General features: G+C 43.4%; 1 protein-coding gene and 1 pseudogene across 1 annotated transcript in view; both read left to right on the top strand.

Moving 5' to 3' along the window:
- The first annotated feature begins 620 nt into the window (after window positions 1-620).
- LOC112073382 (V-type proton ATPase subunit C 1-A-like) lies at window positions 621-10,955 on the top strand (annotated as a pseudogene).
- Window positions 10,956-11,486: 531 nt separating this feature from the next.
- The window catches only part of spire1a (spire-type actin nucleation factor 1a), a gene marked incomplete at its 3' end in the record, with an annotated part of 35,982 nt that continues 27,585 nt past the window's right edge, over window positions 11,487-19,883 (top strand). Inside the window, exons 1-2 of the mRNA XM_024140683.2 lie at window positions 11,487-12,038; window positions 18,855-18,883. Of these exons, the coding sequence (XP_023996451.2) occupies window positions 11,684-12,038; window positions 18,855-18,883 (384 nt within the window). The remainder of the gene's footprint in view (window positions 12,039-18,854; window positions 18,884-19,883) is intronic.

The raw sequence follows: 19,883 nt of genomic DNA, 5'->3' as shown, positions 1-19,883 counted from the left end.
AGACATGTCGCTGTAGACTGGCCTGCGGCCAACAGTGGGCAGCCCACCCTGGTCCCTGGCCTGTCGTTTGATCAGAGGGGTTGGCTGGTCGGCTGGCTCCAGCCAGACCAGGCATTGTATCCCAAACAATGCACCCCAGACCTACTGAACTATAAACATGTCCCTTTGTGGGGTTTTCCTTGAATTCTGAGCAGGGAGACACCCAGAGTCAGGAAACGGCTGGACTCCTGTCCAAATATAGAACGTCTACACCCCAAATTCCAGCTGACTGGGCATTTGAGACTATCTGTACCCTCAGAACTAAGATAGCAAGAATGTCACTGATATTATGGAATATCATAGCATGTACACCCACAAGAAGTACAGTACATTCTTGAGGGGATCATGCAACTACAATTCAATGGTTAAAATTACTAATTGTAAATAAATAGCACTCCTAAATTTAAATGGATCAACTGACCCCAACCCTGCTACTTTTTGTAAACGATTTCTGTAAGAAAAAAATCGTCCTACTCTGTTTTGAAATGTCGATGCTGTAGTACCTCCTCCAAACCAGCTGAGGTCGTCTGTCAAATATCGTGACGTCAAAAAGTTCCCCTCCCCCACGAGAGGCCTTTCTGTTCCTCATCTGATCAGCTGACATGAATGTGATGCTGCTGGAAAGATCTCCAGTCTTACGATTTGATTGGCAGTTATGAATATTGAACCATAGGAATTGTACGGTAGTAATTGATTAGTGTTCGAATAGTTTTGTCATTAGATCTCAGGTAAGAAATGTGAAAACTGTATTTTTTTTACTGTAAATCTACTTGATATCATGTGATGCTAGCTAGCTAGCTATGGGTCATGTTTCAATCAACTGAGAATGTCACTTGCAGTAACGTTAGTGAGGTTTAGCTAACGTTAGCAACTTTTGATGTAAAGCATAAGAAGACAAATATCCTTTATCTTGCATGCTCTCTAGCTAACCAGATATATCAGCAACACGTAGATAAGACAGGTTTGGGGAGACAGAGATTGATTAAATAGCAGTCAATGTTGTCTTGCTACCATTTATTTACTGATGTATCAACATGAAATAGAGAATAACGTTGCGATTGATAATATTGTACTACAAATTAAGTCCTGTTTAACAAGTAAAACAGTTTTTTTTCTTGTCTTACAGCGCCCATCTCTGTGCATTTTGTTGTGAGGCTGTAGTAATCAGTGTGTAGCCATGACAGAGTTCTGGTTGATCTCAGCTCCTGGAGAGAAGACCTGCCAGCAGACATGGGACCAGATGATGGTGGCCACCACCCGCAACAACAACCTGTCCACCAACAACAAGTTCAACATCCCAGACCTCAAGGTTAGCATGCAGCAGTAGCCATAGATAGTAGCTGCTACATTACCATACTAACTTGTAGGGCTGGGCGATAGATTGTGAATACCGGTATGGATTTTTACGATACCGTCTATAACAATATGTTGACAGTGCTAAATAAAATAAAAAGTTATTCACTGTCAGTTCTCCTAGTTTGGTTGAGAATAAAAATAAAAAAAACACTTAGAATTCACTTGTTGCTATCCTGCATGCACTAGTCAAATATACCATCAAAAGTGAGAAAAATATTGAATGAAAATGGCCATATCGCCCAACTAACTTATACTGAACAAATATATAAGCGCAACATGTTAAGTGTTGGTCCCATGTTTCATGGGCTGAAATAAAAGATCCCAGGAATGTTCCATATACAAAAAAAGCTTATTTCTCTCATCCCTGTTACTGAGAATATCTCCTTTGCCAAGATAATCCATCCACCTAACCGGTATGGCATTTCAAGAAGCTGATTAAACAGCAGGGTCATTACACAGGTGCACCTTGTGCTGGGGACAATTAAATGACACTCTAAAATGTGCAGTTTTGTCACACACACAATGCCACATTGTGTTGTGCAATTGGCATGCTGACTGCAGGAGTGTCCAACAGAGCTGCTGCCAGAGAATTTAATGTTAATTTCTCTACCATAAGCAGCCGTTTTAGAGAATTTGGCAGTACATCCAACCGCCCTCATAACCGCAGACCATGTGTAACTACGCCAGCCCAGGACCTCCACATCTGTCTTCACCTGCGGGATCATCTGAGGAAGGGAAGGGGGTGTGCTGAGGAGTATTTCTGTCTTTAGAAAAACTAATTCTGATTGGCTGGGCCTGGGCCTGGCTCCCCAACCCATGGCTGCGCCCCTGCCCAGTCATGTGAAATCCATAGATTAGGCTCTAATGAATTTATTTCAGTTGACTGATTTCCTTATACTGTAGTAAAATCTTTGAAATTGTTGCATGTTGTGTTTATATTTTTGTTCAGTATACTTACTAGCTCCTCTACATTCCTATGTGGGCTTCCACGAAACATTGCCATAGTTTACTCACAAATCAAATCATATTCCCCATATTACTCCAAAAGCAACTACAGAGAAATAAGTATTTTCTGCTCACTGCTCCCAATAAGTGATCTGTTAATAATGCTATGGGTCAAAGCTTTCTCCTTTCAGTACTCCATAAGTGCCATCCATCCAAAATGATTCAATGGCCATTATATTTCAGGGAAAGTATCCAGAGTCCCTAGAGGATGGTTGATGGTTATCCTCTGTGACCCTACTGACCCCTTTGCCACTTGGGGTACACGGCACGCGACGGAACATTTTGCAACACATGAAGGGGTCCCGACAAAAGCGCCGCCATCCAAAGCACATGGGCCCCTGAATGTCACTGCTGGGTGACTGACTCTCAGATGTCACTGAGAAAACAAAACACAGGCAGGCAGCACAACCAGACCCCCTGACCTCAGGACTCTCATCCAGTCTTTGCCATAGTTTGAGTTGGCCCTAGTTTGATCAAAGGCCCCCAAAGCAACATTTAGGCCTCTGGCATCAAGCCAATGAACCGATGGGCTCAGCCCATTTATAAAATGGGCTCGCCCTGGGTATATGATGGTATGGGAAATACTGTTTGAATCAAAGCTTTGACACATTTGTCCTTTTTGCATTAACAGGTGGGGACGCTAGATGTGTTAGTTGGGCTGTCAGATGACCTGGCCAAACTGGACTCCTTTATTGAAGGGTAGGCTTTTTACTACACTGCAATTTCCCCTTTCAACATTAAGTATCACTTCAGGATTACTGTACAAAATATCAAATTCATTACTATGTATACAGCTTGTCCATTGTGAATGTGTTGTGATAGACATATTATTTTTGTCAAAGTGCCTCACAAACCAGTGTGAGTCTGATGTCTTCAGAGTCCAGTCAATTCTGTAATCCCTCCGTGACCCTAACCTTGCTACAGTAAGGAATTTCACACCAACGTGAGGCTAGCAGGCCCACAGACTAAAGTTAGCAATTTACAGTTTGGTGACACACCAGCATCTCTTTACTCAGTCATATTTATCGCTCATGACTTGTGTGCTGCTGTTGGTTTGAAGTTTATTTATAATCCTTGGAAAATCTCGACGTCCAAAAATTCACACATACTAAGCAAGCCCTGCTTCCTCTGTAGACATTGACTCTCAAAAAATGCCAACATTAGCAACCCAGTTAACTCTCATAGGGTAATATCAGCCTTGTTTTGGAACTCGTCTGTAGGAAATCTGAAGATGCGAAAGCTCATGCCAAAGTAACACCTTTACAGACTGATTTTGGATTTGCTTAATCTGACCGTGTTATTAGGTGTCAGTTGTGTAGACAAACAAGCCTGAGGCTTATTGACATCAAGCATTCTGTCATTGCATGGAATTTAGTTTTTCTCCGTCATCCACTGATCACACATCAATTGGAATGTAAGCATATCAAGTATTATCCGCATCATTTTGGTTCAGGGAAGGCAACTACAGTGCTAAAAAAAAATGTTACAATCTATTTCTGTGAATAATAAGTAGTAGGCCTACAGGTCCATTTTCCATTTAAAAGGTCTTTCAAATGTATACTGTATAATGTGCACAGTTGTTAGTCTGGTGCTGTAGATGCATAAACACTCATACCCTGCCCAATGAACAGTCTGCTTAGACTTTGATGTCTTGAGCAGAGTGCTATATGAAAGCATGGTGTATTTAAGCAATAAGACCCGAGGAGGTGTGGTATATAGCCAATATATCACGGCTAAGGGCTATGGCGAACCATCAAATTCAGCAAAGCGTCAATACAGGATTAAGATCGAATCCTACTACACCGGCTCTGACGCTCGTCGGATGTGGCAGTGCTTGTAAACTATTACGGACTACAAAGGGAAACCCAGACGCGAGCTGCCCAGTGACGCTAGCCTACCAGATGAGCTAAATGCCTTTTATGCTCGCTTCGAGGCAAGCATCACTGAAGCATGCACGAGAGCACCAGCTGTTCTGGATGACTGTGTGATAATGCTCTCGGTAGCCGATGTGAACAGAACCTTCAAACAGGTCAACATTCACAAAGCCGCTGGGCCAGACGAATTACCAGGACATGTACTCAAAGCACGCGCGGACCAACTGTCAAGTGTCTTCACTGACATTTTCAAAATCTCCCTGACCGAGTCTGTAATACCTACATGTTTCAAGCAGACAACCATAGTCCCTGTGCCCAAGGAAGCGAAGGTAACCTGCCTAAATGATTACCGCCCCATGGCACTCACGTTGGTAGCCATGAAGTGCTTCGAAAGGCTGGTCATGGCTCACATCAACAGCATCCTCCCGGACACCCTAGACACACTCCAAATCGCATACCGCCCCAACAGATCCACAGATGACGCAATCTCAATCGCACTCCACACTGCCCTTTCTCACCTGGACAAAAGGAACACCAGGTGAGACTGCTGTTCATTGACTACAGCTCAGCGTTCAACACCATAGTGCCCACGAAGCTTATCACTAAGCTAAGGACTCTGGGACTTAACAACTCCCTCTGCAACTGGGTCCTGGACTTCCTGACAGGCCGTCCCCAGGTGGTAAGATTAGGCAACAACACATCTGCCACGCTGATCCTTAACACTGGGGCCCCTCAAAGGTGTGTACTTAGTCCCCTCCTGTATTCCCTGTTCACCCACGACTGCGTGGCCAAACACGACTCCAACACCATCATTAAGTTTGCTGACGACATAACAGTGGTAGGCCTGATCACCGACAACGATGAGACTGCATATAGGGAGGAGGTCAGAGAACTGGCAGTGTGGTGCCAGGACAACAACCTCTCCCTCAATGTGAGCGAGACAAAGGAGCTGATCATGGACAACAGGAAAAGGCAGGCCAAATAGGCTCACTTTTAACATCGATGGGGCTGTAGTGGAGCGGGTCGAGAGTTTCAAGTTCCTTGGTGTCCACATCACCAACGAACTATCATGGTCCAAACATACCAGGACAGTCGTGAAGAGGGCACGACAAAACCTTTTCCCCCTCAGGAGACTGAAAAGATTTGGCATGGGCCCCCAGATCCTCAAAAGGTTCTACAGCTGCACCATCGAGAGCATCCTAACCGGTGCATCACCACCTGGTATGGCAACTGCTCGGTATCTGACCGTAAGGCGCTACAGAGGGTAGTGCGAACCGCCCAGTACATCACTGGGGCCAAGCTTCCTGCCATCCAGGACCTATATAATAGGCGGTGTCAGAGGAAAGCCCATAAAATTGTCAGAGACTCCAGTCACTCAAGTTTTATAGACTGTTTTCTCTGCTACCGCACGGCAAGCGGTACCGGAGCACCAAGTCTAGGACCAAAAGGCTCCTCAATAGCTGCTACCTGCAAGCCATTAGACCGCTGAACAATTAATAAAAATCACCACCGGACAATTTACATTGATAACCCCCCCCCTTGTACGCTGCTGCTACTCGCTGTTTGTTACCTATGCATAGTCACTTCGCCCCCACCTACATGTACAGATTACCTCAACTAGCCTGTACCCCCGCACACTGACTCGGTACCGGTGCCCCCTGTATATAATGTAGCCTCGTTATTCTTATTGTCTTACTTTTTTATTACTTGTTATTTTAGTCTACTTGGTTAATATTTTCTTCTTCTTGTACTGCATTGTTGGTAAAGGGCTTGTAAGTAAGCATTTCACGGTAAAGTCTACACTTGTTGTATTCGGCGCATGTGGCAAATAAAGTTTCATTTGATTTGTTCTTAAGCACGACGCAACGCGGAGTGCCTGGATACAGCCCTTAGCCGTGGTATATTGGCCATATCACAAACCCCCGAGGTGCCTTTTGCTATTATAAACTGGTTTCCAATGTAATTAGAGTAGTAAAAATAACTGTTTTGTCATACCCGTGGTATACGGTCTGATATACCACGGCTGTCAGCCAATCAGCATTCAGAGCTCGAATCATCCAGTTTATAATCCCCTTTTGATGAGGGCTTGCTGACTGCAGCCTGACTGTGTGAATGTCTCCTGGCTGTTCACAGTGTGGTGAAGAAGGTGTCTCAGTACATGGCTGATGTGTTGGAGGACAGCCGCGACAAAGTCCAGGAGAACCTGCTGGCCAACGGAGGTACTTATCATCACATACAAGTTACTCATATGAAAACAATGCAGCTAGTTATCACATACAAGATACTGGTATGAAAACAATGGAGGCAGTTATTATCGCATAAATATAATTACAAGAATGGCCATTCCCATTCAAGTTGGTCATTCTATTTCTATCATTATCATCACATACAAGTTACTCATATGAAAACAATGGAGGACATTAGAGATTAGCTAGTTAGTTATCATCACATACAAAGGACTCCTGAAAAACAATGAATCCAGGAAGTGTGCTGCTACCTCTACTGTGCACATTGATTGACTAAGCAATTATCCTTTTAACCTGTTAATACGAAGTACTAAGGAATTACCAGCACATTTAGAAATGGTTGATAAGAGTATCTTGCAATTACCCATAAAGCCATGCATCATAGTATAAAAATGTCATTCTAACAAGTCCTTTCCTCAATAACAATGCTTTGATTCCCTCTAGTGGATCTGGTGACCTACATCACACGGTTTCAGTGGGACATGGCCAAGTACCCCATCAAGCAGTCACTGAAGAACATCTCTGATATCATATCCAAGGCAAGTCTTTCTCCTACCCTCCTCATCTGATTCTCTTGATAATTAGCTAGACGGAAACCCTTTAAAAAAATAATTGTCATGATTTCGATAGCGCATGAAAGTATATAGATATCAACAAGTAAATGATATTTCAATGGTATCAATCAACTGTATTTTCTCTACCTCTTGAGTAAATTTGTTGTTAAACACTGTGTACACAGTTTTTACGTGGGTCATATTCTGAGTACTTGACCTCTTCCTCTCTACAGCAAGTAAGCCAGATTGACAACGACCTGAAGGCCAGAGCGTCTGCCTACAACAACCTGAAAGGGAACCTGCAGAATCTGGAGGAGGACGAACGCGTGAGTCAATTTCTTTTGCTCGAGGGCATAACTATATTTCCACTGCTGCTAATCTAGCCTTCAGTGAGAATATATTTTGAACCAGTGTTGAGGAAAAGTCTTCCAATGCATATTTGCTTTGTTCAATTGTTTCTTTCAACATTTGTTTACATTATCATTAATATATCATACAATACCATGTTGTCTGTAGGGGAGCCTGCTGACCAGGAGTCTGGCTGACATTGTCAAGAAGGAGGACTTTGTGATTGACTCTGAGTATCTGATCACTATGCTGGTGGTTGTACCAAAGTAAGTACAACTTTTTCCCAGTTTACAACAGTGTCATATTTAAACTTTTTTTATAACATCAGTTTGCTGTCTAACAATTCCAAATCCTCCTAGGACGAGTTATGCTGACTGGCAGAAGACCTATGAAACGTTGTCTGAAATGGTGGTACCCCGATCCACTAAGTAAGTTTATAGGAGATTCAGAGCCCATGGTGAATGCATGTTAAATAACTACTTCAGTACATAGTCTCTTCAATCCATATCTTTCATATCTCTTTTAGTATTTTCTGCTCAGGAGGGATTTCATTGTGAGTCCATCATGCCTGTCTGACTGTTCTGTTTTGTCCCATTATTACAGCCTGCTGTTTGAGGACCATGACAGTGGTCTGTTCAGCGTCACCCTATTCAGGAAGGCCATTGATGACTTCAGACACAAGGCCAGAGAGAACAAGTAAGACACAGCACCACACACACACACACACACAACACACACACACACACACCACACACACACACACACACACACACACACACACACACACACACTCTTCTCCATATGTAATTATCTTGCTGTTTCTATCAGGTACACAGTCAGGGACTTCCAGTACAACAGCAGGAGATGAATGCGGACAAAGAGGAGATGACACGTCTCTCCACAGACAAAAAGAAGAAGCAGTTTGTAAGTCATATGACTAAAAATGTGATGCCTGACAAGGTATATGTGACCAAAACGTTACACTGTAAAGAAATGTTTCATTGCAAGTACACTTAGTGTTCGGACATCCCTGCAACCATTCTGAGGATGGGTGGGTGAATACAGTACAGCTACACCATTGGGTGGATGGAGCCTCTAACCCTAAGTGTTATTTCCCTCTGTCAGGGGCCCCTGGTGCGATGGCTGAAAGTGAACTTCAGTGAGGCCTTCATCGCATGGATTCACATCAAGCTCTGAGGGTCTCTTGTGGAGTCTGTCTTAAGGTATGACGATCACCACTGTACTAACAGTCGTCCAATTGTTAGATGTTTGTTGTGAGTGACAAGATGCTTGTTAGTGACAAGAAGTCAACCTGAATACAAATAAATATCTAACTGACTGCGTGCTGTGCCTGCTGTTAGTGATTTAACTGCCCTGCCCATGCTCCCACAGATATGGGCTGCCCGTGAACTTCCAGGCCATGCTGCTCCAGCCCAACAAGAAGAACATGAAAGAAACTGAGGGAGGTTCTCAATGACCTATACAAACACCTGGACAGCAGCGCTGCAGCTGTCATTGATGTGAGTAATTAGACCTGAATATACTGCCGTTCAAAAGTTTGGGTCATTTAGAAATGTCCTTGTTTTGAAAGAAAAGCAAAATTTTCGTCCATTAAAATAACATCAAACTAATCAGAAATACAGTGTAGACATTGTTAATTTTGTAAATGACTGTTGTAGCTGGAACGGCTGATTTTTTTATGGAATATCTACAAAGGCGTACAGAGGCCCATTATCAGCAATCAATCACTTCCTGTGTTCAATGGCATGTTGTGTTAGCTAATCCAAGTTTACCATTTAAAAGGCTAGTTGATCATTAGAAAACCTTTTGCAATTATGTTAGCACAGCTGAAGGGTTTTCTAATGATCAATTAGCCTTTTAAAATTGTAAACTTGGGTAGCTAACACAACGTTGCCATTGGACACACAGGAGTGATGGTTGCTGATAATGGGCCCTGTACGCCTATGTAGATATTCCATTAAAAATCTGCCATTTCCATCTACAATAGTAATTTTACCAAAATTAACAATGTCTACACTGTATTTCGGATCAATTTATGTTATTTTAATGGACAAAAAACATGCTTTTCTTTCAAAAACAAGGACATTTCTAAGTGACCCAGAACTTTGAACGGTAAGTGTATATACCTGTTGTGCCCAGATAAATACCCGTTGTATCTTTGTAGTAATGGGGCATTGCGATGCAAAACAAATGTGTGTATTAAAAATCTGGTACATTAGCTAAATGAGATTTGATATCGTCTGGTTCAGCAGACCTGTTAGACAACCACATTATCCCTGTCGTGTAATGTATTACCACGTAAGCTAATGGTCTGTGTTTCTTTATTCCCTTGTAGTCTGCCATGGATATCCCTGGTCTGAACCTGAGCCAGCAGGAGTACTACCCTTATGTTTACTACAAGATAGACTGYAACCTGCTGGACTTTAAATAGATTTTCACTGTACCTGACCCYTCTGTTCTGTCTTGTCTTTATGCTGAGTACACACTAACTTGTGTTTTCCCGTAAATTTTTCTCCCAGTCTTGCTCTTTTCTCCGTTCTCTGCCCTGCTATCTCCTCTCCTCTCTAATCTTCCTCTCCTCATGTCTGGGTGATACTGTTTATCCTTGCTCTCCTCAGATGTGCATGCTCATTCCTTGTGGTTTAAAGCACTTAAAGTGACCCCCTCCATTTGTACAAACTGAGGACAAACAATGGCTTGATGTAAATTTTGTTGGTTTTGTTTACAGATTTTTTTTTTAAACAGCATAATCAAAGTACACTGTATTTAAAGGCCCAGTGCAGTCAAAGCTGTGATTTCCTGTGTTTTTATATAGATTTCCACACTGAGGTTGGAACGATATTGTGGAATAAGGCCATTTTAGTGTAAGATAGGCTGAAATTTGAGTCTGTTTTGGTGGGATGGAGTTTTCGCCTGACTGGTGACAAATGAATTAATAGACCAATATGAAAGTGTTCCAAACCTCTCTGCCAATAACAGCTAGTTTACAGTTTCCATCCCCAATCCAAAACAGTCCTAGTCAAATTCTTGCTTGAGAAATTGCTCATGCTAAAATTCTATTTTTTGTTACTTTTTGACAATTTTCAATTTTTTATTGAAAACAATCACAGTATTTAATTGTTACCCAGAAATTATTTGATGTTGAGATAAAATGGCTGCATTGGGCCTTTAACTGTGTGCTGAAACGAATAAGATCTCTAAATATTTATTTATGGTAGTTTATGCATTTTCAATCATTCCATGTCTGTGTTGTGCATATTGATAGCTACATCTTTGAGTGGTACTATTCATAGATACTTGTGTATGTGACCAATTTGTTCTTTTACCTGCACATCCAAGCACATCTGGTACATGTTCATGAGGTATTGGTTCACCTTGGCAACAAATAGTGTAACAAAGATGCTATATTTGTGTGTTATCTGATGTTGTGTATATTTGATGTTAAAAGAGATATATGTATGTGTAAGCATTATGTATGCCATGAATACATAAAACAGTCAATATGAAGAAAATTGTCTGTATTTTGTCCGTGATTGGGGTTAGAGGTTGTCTGTGTTGGTAGGCTATATCTGTAGGTAAGGTTGTAAACATTACATATTGACAACATATTACAATGAACGGCCCTGCAGGAATCTTCCACGCTTACAGTTGTGTGAGAGAAAGAGAGTGAGTCATGCTTGGTCTCTGCAGAACTAAGTGCAGGGTAGTTAGAGGAAGTTCCTCCATAGAGAAGTAGGAATGTACATAACCCTTAAGAAATCCCTGCCTTCAAACATTAATATGAGGAATTCAATATGAATATAAATGTGCTCCCAAATCCATCATTGAGAAATAGTATTTGTTTGAGAGCATAACATAATTGCCAGAGTAGCCTACACGTTGCCTAGATGTATTCACATACACCGTACTCTATCAAATTGGACAGCAGATGGCACAAAATAACAGGGAAAGTGGGAAATAAMRTCCTYTAGCTGCGCMTGTCAMCTATKTATGYATTCCYCTGAAGTCGACCGAAACCTGACAGGCRTTYAGACCATGCAAACAATSCGTCATATGACTGGTACCCATACGAAAACACTGCAAGGCGGGGGAAATAATAATCATTGTCGGTGGTGGTGCTGCTGTTGCAAGGGAACCGCATCTTTTCCGATGTCTTCAGGCTGCCCGGATCGTTTGTTTATCTGCGGCTCCCCGTTTATTAGTGTCATCACCGGCCCTTCTCGGTCGATAGAATGAAAGAATGGCCAAGCGGCGAGATGCGGACAAGGAGAGCGGAGAGCTGATCGGCCCTGCTGCGGTCCAGCGAGATGAGACGCCGTATCCCGGGATGGCAAAAATGGACGGAATGGAGGAAAGAGGGGGAAGTGAACTGTCTTTAGAGGAGATTTTAATGCTCTACAGCCAACCGATAAACGAAGAGCAGGCTTGGGCAGTGTGTTACCAATGCTGCATAAACCTGGCTCAGGGACATAGGAGGAATTCTGGCCCAGCTGCCGGTGCATCAGTGGTGGATACTCCGAAAAGGATTGAGGGACCTCGGGATGTGAGGATTCAGAAAGACGGAGATGTCAAATTTCAATATGAAGGCTGTGATGGTAGGTACAATAATTATGTAATGATGATGTTTTGCAATGCGTTCATGATTTTTTCTGTCTTTTTTTAATTTCTCCAACACATTGGTAATATTACCAGTTCCTAGAATGAGAAAATCTGTAATAATGTTTTATTTATGTAGAAATTGGGTCAACAAGGCAGCTGGACACCGACTGATAGATTCATATGCCATGTTTTCCAATTGTTGGCTATTGCATTTAGTCAGCTGGCTCAGCTGTTGTTGTTTTCCCCTGTCACACATCACATGTTCATGTTCATCATTCACACTCTATAAAATAGCCTACTGAGAAAATGAAAAAACAACATATTTCCATGGCACAATGTGTTGCTGCCCAGAGTGACATACAGGGCATTCGGGAAAGTAGTCAGACCCCTTAACTTTTTCCACATTTCGTTATGTTACAGCCTTATTCTAAACTTAATTAAATAAAAACATGTTTTCATCAAGACACACAATACCCCATAATGACAAAGTGAAAACAGGTTTTTAGACATTTCTGCAAATGTATTACAAATAAAAAAAATGGATACCTTATTTACATAAGTATTCAGACCCTTTGCTATGAGACTCGAAATTGAGCTCAGGTGCATCCTGTTTACATTGATCATCCTTGAGATGTTTCTACATCTTGATTGGAGTCCACCTGTGGTAAATTCAATTGATTGGACATGATTTGGAAAGGCAAACACCTGTCTATATAAGGTCCCACAGTTGACAATGCATGTCAGAGCAAAAAACAGGCCATGAGGTTGAAGGAATTGTCTCTAGAGCTCTGAGACAGGATTGTGTCGAGGCACAGGTCTGGGGAAGGGTACCAAACTCATTTCTGTAGCATTGAAGGTCCCCAAGAACACAGTGGCCTCCATCACTCTTAAATGGAAGAAGTTTGGAACCACCATGACTATTCTAGAGCTGGCTGCTCAGCCAAACTAAGCAATCGGGGAGGTGACCAAGAACCCGATGGTCACTCAGACAGGGCTCCAGAGTTCCTCTGTGGAGATGGGAGAAACTTCCAGAAGGACAACCATCTCTGCAGCACTCCACCAATCAGGCCTTTATGGTAGAGTGGCCAGATGGAAGCCACTCCTCAGTAAAAGGCACATTACAGCCCACTTGGAGTTTGCCAAAAGGCACCTAAAGGACTCTCAGACCATAAGAAACAAGATTGTCTGGTCAGATAAAACCAAGATTGAACTCTTTGGCCTGAATGCCAAGTGTCACATCTGGAGGAAACCTGGCACCATCCCTATGGTGAAGCATGGTGGTGGCAGCATCATGCTGTGGGGATGTTTTTCAGCGACAGGGACTGGGAGACTAGTCAGGATCGAGAGAAAGATGAACGGAACAAAGTACAGAGAGATCCTTGATGAAAACCTACTCCAGAGCGCTCAGGACCTCAGACTGGGGTGAAGGTTGACCTTCCAACAGGACAATGACCCTAAGCACACAGCCAAGACAACGCAGGAGTGGCTTTGGGACAAATCACTGAATGTCCTTGAGTGGCCTAGCCAGAGCCCGGACTTGAACCCAATCAAACATCTCTGGAGAGACCTGAGCTGTACAGTGACACTCTTTTATTTATTTTTTATTTAACCTTTATTTAACTAGGCAAGTCAGTTAAGAACAAATTCTTATTTACAAATATGGGTTGCCCCGGCCAAACCTGTGCTCCGCCCTATGGGACTCCCAATCACAACCAGATGTGATACAGCCTGGATTCGAACCAGGGACTGTAGTGTCACCTCTTGTACTGAGATGCAGTGCCTTAGACTGCTGCACCACTCGGGAGCAGCTCTCCATCCAACCTGACAGAGCTTGAGAGGATCTGCAGAGACGACTCAGTAGGTTTTTGTATACGTTTGCAAAAATGTCCAAAAAACAGTTTTTGCTTTGTCATTATGGGGTATTGTGTGTGGGGTGATAAGGGGGGAAAACAATTTAATCCATTTTAGAATAAGGCTGTAACGTAACAAAATGTGGTAAAAGTCAAGGGGTCTGAATACTTTCCTGAAGGGGTCTGAATCCACTGTACAATGGGTGGGGGGGTGGAGTTATGCTACCTTGACTGATAAGATGTGGCCCCTTATCAACCTTCTTTTTTGTTATTTTGGACTTTTTTTATGGAGTGCTTTCATTGCCCCAAAGACCCTCAACCAATGGTATGACTGCATGATGGCCACAAGCCACATCATCATCACTGTAGTCATCGATAGCCTTAACAGCTAGGGCCTAGCTAAACTGTTGACATTGTCTTGTGTCACACCTGATATGACACAGCAAGTGATGTGTGTAGTCTGGGTGTGCCTTTGAAACTGCTTGGCTACCCATACTCCTTGCTCCGGCCAAACCCTAGCCTCTGTCAGGTTTTCGGGAAATGGAAAGAGAGCCTGTGACGTTAACAAGGCAACGCCAACTTAACTCCTCCTCCACATGTACTGGATTGGTTGAACAGTGCAGAATATAACCTCCCCGACAGTTTTTTTTTTTTCTCGTCTAGTCCAGTATGTAAGGGATCTAGTTTCAGACGTTAATTTTACGCCTGCTACGTTAGGTAATGCGAATGCGAACACATTCGGGGACGTCTGATTGGTCCAGAGACCAATGGATTGGGCCAAAGCCAGAACAAACATGGGTAAAGCGGTGGCTTGAAAATGTGTCATTGGCTTTCATACTCTGATAGGGCAGTGGGTAGTTTAGCGGTTAAGACCGTTGGGCCAGTAACTGAAAGGTTACTGGTTCGAGCTGACTACCTGAAAAATATGTCGACCTGCCCTTGAGCAAGGCACGTAACCCTAATTGCTCCTGTAAATCGCTCTGGATAAGAGCGTCTGCTAAATGACTAAAATGTAATTGGTTAAAGATGATCCAATCGCTAATGACTTTATTTTGTACAACGCCCCTCGTCAGCACAAACTATTTCAACGATGACAGTCTCAGACTAAAGTATGTAGCGAACAACAGAGCAGTGAAATAATTTACTGTGAGTCATCAGGCTACCTGTGAAAGTGACTATGAATTACTAGTAATGTGTCTTGTCTTGCTTGTGGAGAGTTCCTGTCGGTCTTCCTCCTTGCTAGTATCCTGTAATCAGATTCCCAGATACAGACTCAATTTCACCCGGAATATGTCTTTATTTATTTACCCATGGTGTCACAGGGAAGCTGTACCCTAGCTCTTCCTCAGTTACACACCTTGAGTCAATGTGTGCTGAGTCAATTTGATGGCTTATTTGCTTTGGACTCAATGTACTCCATACTTAATCAGCTTTTTTACATTTACATTTGAGTCATTTAGCAGACACTCTTATCCAGAGTGATTTACAGTAGTTCGTGCGTACAGTTTCGTACTTTTTCGTACTGGTCCCCAGTACGTGCTGGCGTTGCAAGCACCATCCTCTGCCAGCTGAGACACACATGACGTTTTTGGCATTTATGAACGGACTGTGCATAGTAAGGGTGGAATTTGTGGTGTACTGTATTTTATTTTTACGTGCCTTGCAGTGTATTAGTAACTCAGTAATAGTTATTGGGGATGGGAGGTTTTGCATGGTTTGCTACTGGTCTGAGGATGGCTACTCTACAGGCAATGCTGTTATTAAATGTGGTATCATCATGTGTGTTATTACACTTTATTAATCTGTGATTATTACATGAATATGACTAAAGCTAATCATCTGAGTTAATGTAGATAGACTAACTTTATTCTTACGACGCCTTTCTTTCTCTGGTGCCTTAAATTCATTATAATATCTTAAAACACTGATTTGTCACATCATATCCATATTTGATGGATTCTCAGAAGGACTGACCACTCTGATGTCTGGTTAACTGGGCTACAGAGCAAGGGGTCTCCCCCAAGGCATATCAGCCACCCCAGCTGTGTTCAGAGAGACATACAGAAAGAAAAACTGAGAGAGAGCATTCTTCCAACCAATTTGTCACAGACCCACCAACCATGTCACTATTCCAACTGACCAACTAGATGTGCCACAAAATGTAGCTACTCTTTTACTCAATTTCCCCAGTTTTCTGATCTTACCCAGATTGATACCATTTGTCATAATGTCTACTGTGTCCTCGCAGTTGTTTAGATTGTCACGCTGTAGCTCTGTGATGGATAATGCATTGCATGAGAGAGAGGGGGATAGAGAGAGAGAGAGAGAGAGAGAGAGAGAGAGAGAGCACAGGTTGTGGAAAAGGAAAGTGATTTCCTTTTCTCTGTGTGTCTGAGGCCTTGTATTGAGCAGGATTTGTCCGTTGTCTGTTTCCTGCATAGCAGTAACAAAAGCAAGTTGTTTTGTCTTACTTTGAGTGTCAAAATAAGCCTGGTTTCTTCCTAGGTTCCTGCCTTTCTTGGGAGTTTTTCCTAGCCACTGTGCTTCTTTCTACATCGGCATTGCTTGTTGTTTGGGGTTTTAGGCTGGGTATCTGTATAGCACTTTGTGACAACTGCTGATATAAAACAGGCTTTCTAAAATAAATTGGATTTGAAAATAAGGACCATTGGACATTGGTTGTGAGTAGGTCTGTTGGTCTGTTGATGTCCTGAAATATTAGGCTTCCATCGTGTTTTTTCTCATCAATGAATGGGGCAGTCACAAGCAAATGATTTGAACATGTTGTTTTGCAGGATGTTGCATTACAATAGAGCTTGTCATTGTGTATGTGGAGAGGGTCAAAAAATAATCTGCTTAGTCACGTTATTGAAGTTAATGGACATTTCATGACGATGACGTGGTGGCTTGGAGGAACATTTAGGCCTAACCAAGAAGTTTCTTGAATAAAGTCTATTGATGAATTTTAGCTGTGTGTATGCAGGCAGAGGCGGTGACAGAGGCTGACTGGCAGAGGCAGTGACAGAGGCTGACTGGCAGAGGCTGACTGGCAGAGGCAGTGACAGAAGCTGACTGGCAGAGGTAGAGGTAGAGGCAGTGACAGAGGCTGACTGGCAGAGGCAGTGACAGAGGCTGACTGGCAGAGGCTGACTGGCAGAGGAAGTGACAGAGGCTGACTGGTAGAGGGAGAGGCAGAGACTGACTGGTAGAGGGAGAGGCAGTGACAGAGGCTGACAGGCATATGCAGTGACAGAGGCTGACTGGTAGAGGCAGTGACAGAGGCTGACTGGCAGAGGTAGAGTTAGTGACAGAGACTGACTGACAGAGGCAGTGAGAGAGACTGACTGGCAGAGGTAGAGGCAGTGACAGAAACTGACTGGCAGAGGTAGAAGCAGAGGCAATGAGAGAGACAGACTGGCAGAGGTAGGGGAAGAGGCAGTGACAGAGGCTGACTGGCAGATGCAGTGACAGAGGCTGACTGGCAGATGCAGTGACAGAGGCTGACTGGCAGATGCAGTGACAGAGGCTGACGGGCAGAGTGAGTGACAGAGGCTGACGTGGCAGAGCTAGGTGACAGAGACTGACTGGCAAGAGTTGACAGAGATGACTGCAGAGGCAGTGACAGAGGCTGGGACTGGGACAGTGACAGAGACGGACTGGCAGAGGTAGAAGCAGAGGCAGTGAGAGAGACTGACTGGCAGAGGTAGAGGCAGTGAGAGAGACTGACTGGCAGAGGTAGAAGCAGAGGCAGTGAGAGAGACTGACTGGCAGAGGTAGAGGCAGTGAGAGAGACTAACTGGCAGAGGTAGAGGCACTGAGAGAGACTAACTGGCAGAGGTAGAGGCAGTGAGAGAGACTGACTGGAAGAGGTAGAGGCAGATGCAGAGACAGGGTGTCATCAGTAGTCACATGCCACCAACCAAGTGGTGAGAATGAACTGCTGCTTTCATTGACTGTGACCCAGTTAATGATGTTGTCTTCACGACACATTCCTCAATCTTCTTCCTTCTTCTTCTTCTTCTTCTTCTTCTCTTTCCATGGACCCTGTTTTTCCTGGTCAGGTTTACGGTCATATAAATAATCCTGGCCCTATTACAGCATATAGGCAAGGTTAGACCCATGGTAGTCTGTGTTATAATGCACTTGTATTGTACTTTACCTATTTTGCTCAAGATGGTGGTTCCGCCTCACTTGATTAAACAGCTTTCGTTTTCTGACGGTCTGATAATAATAACCTTGTTTGACTGAGCAGATTATCTTCATGGCTGATGGCCACTTAGTGACCCCATCATGGAGTCACCGTAGCCTTTGTTGTTCGTCGACCTTCTGACTCGGGCTGGTCGGCGTTTGAGTTCCCAGTGAGTTGCCGTGGCAACTGCGGTCAGCTGCCCAGGGGTGGTTCATGTGCGAGACCTAAATGCATACAGTATCTCATGACATATTAGGCCCAGATGAAATCAATAAAACAGGTAAAGGGGGAAAACACACTGCAGGTTCAGTAAGAATGTTCAGGCTGTATCTGAGGTGTTATCCTGTTAACCATGTTAAAACTGACGCCTCACATGCTGTTTCCTCTGCAGACAGTGTCATATTGGATTATCGACACATAAATACATCTGTCCTTCAGTTACAGTATACGGAAACAATCTCAGTGAACCAGCGGCATGATTTTCACATTTTAATTGACCTGCAATTGATTGAATTGTCGCCTCTGTTTTAGTTACAGTAAAGGTTTAGCATAAACAATACATGCCTCTATTTTGTCATGAAAGGGTGTGTTGGTTGGGCCAGTTGTTAACATCTTATTGTACCTCTGAGAGTTCATCATGTTTGCATAAGCCCTTCTCAGTCACAAATAGTTTCACATCCAGTTCATAACCAAGCCAATGTCTTTTAAGATGCTTTGCTTTAGTCATAAAGACATTAGTCATAAAATCACAACTTTTCTCTTTGTCTTCACAGGTAAATCCATCCCAGCCACATCAACAGAGGTGAGTGGCATGTTTCTGACTTCCTTGTTTCTGGGAAGATATCTGTAATAATACGAATGAGAGCTGTTGAGCAGGAGGACCGACCGTGTTCCAATGGAATTATACCTGGCGAAACCGGGCCGGCAACAGTCACAGTGGTGGATGGATAATATCTGTACATAGGGCGTGTTAATCCTGCTTGATGACATGCCTGACACTCAACCTGCTGCCAGGGGCATTGTGGTGGTGGTTTCACTAGTACTTTACCATACTGTCTGTGCAGTGCACACCTCATTCACAGCATCTAGCTCAGAGGTTAGACTAGAGAGAATGGATATGACCACACCTACACTATGTGTAACATGGGACTGTCATTGACCGTGAGGCAATTTCAAATACAGAAGCAAACATTCACTAAAACAAGAACATCTGAAAAAATATATATCATAACACCTAGAACAAAGTCCTAACAGGAGTGATGATGGAGTCTATTTGGAGATCAGTGATAGATAGACCTTCACTACAGACTCTCGAGGCTCTCAGCTGGTCTGACTGACTGGGCTGGCGAAATGAATGTCACCATGCGAGCTCTCCTCTTTGATGTTGGCTCTGGGTGACATCTCTCTCTCTCTCTCTCTGAGAATGTGCAGTGAAACTGCGTCAACAAAATCCCTACTAATCTGCTTTACGGCAGAGATGGGTTCTCCTAGTGCAGTCACTCAGTGTTTGATGTGATGTGTGAGAGCCTGGCTGAGGAAAAGAAAATACTGGAAAGTCTATCCTCATTCCAACACCCTCTTCTGACTGTCACCACATCACTGCAGATCCAGCAGTCTTATTGCATTCGCTAAGTGTGTGTGTGGTGTGTGTGTGTGTGGTGTGTGTGTGTGTGTGTGTGTGTGTGTGGTGTGTGTGTGTGTTGTGTGTGTGTGGGGACAATTTAGGTTCAGAAACATTTGGTGGTGATTGGATCACACCACTTCCCCAACACTGTCACTGACGTGATTCAATCTCTACTATG

Source organism: Salvelinus sp. IW2-2015, unplaced genomic scaffold, assembly GCF_002910315.2.
Source record: "Salvelinus sp. IW2-2015 unplaced genomic scaffold, ASM291031v2 Un_scaffold2247, whole genome shotgun sequence".
Taxonomy (NCBI): Eukaryota; Metazoa; Chordata; class Actinopteri; order Salmoniformes; family Salmonidae; genus Salvelinus; species Salvelinus sp. IW2-2015.
This window is presented reverse-complemented; position numbering and strand designations above follow the sequence as displayed.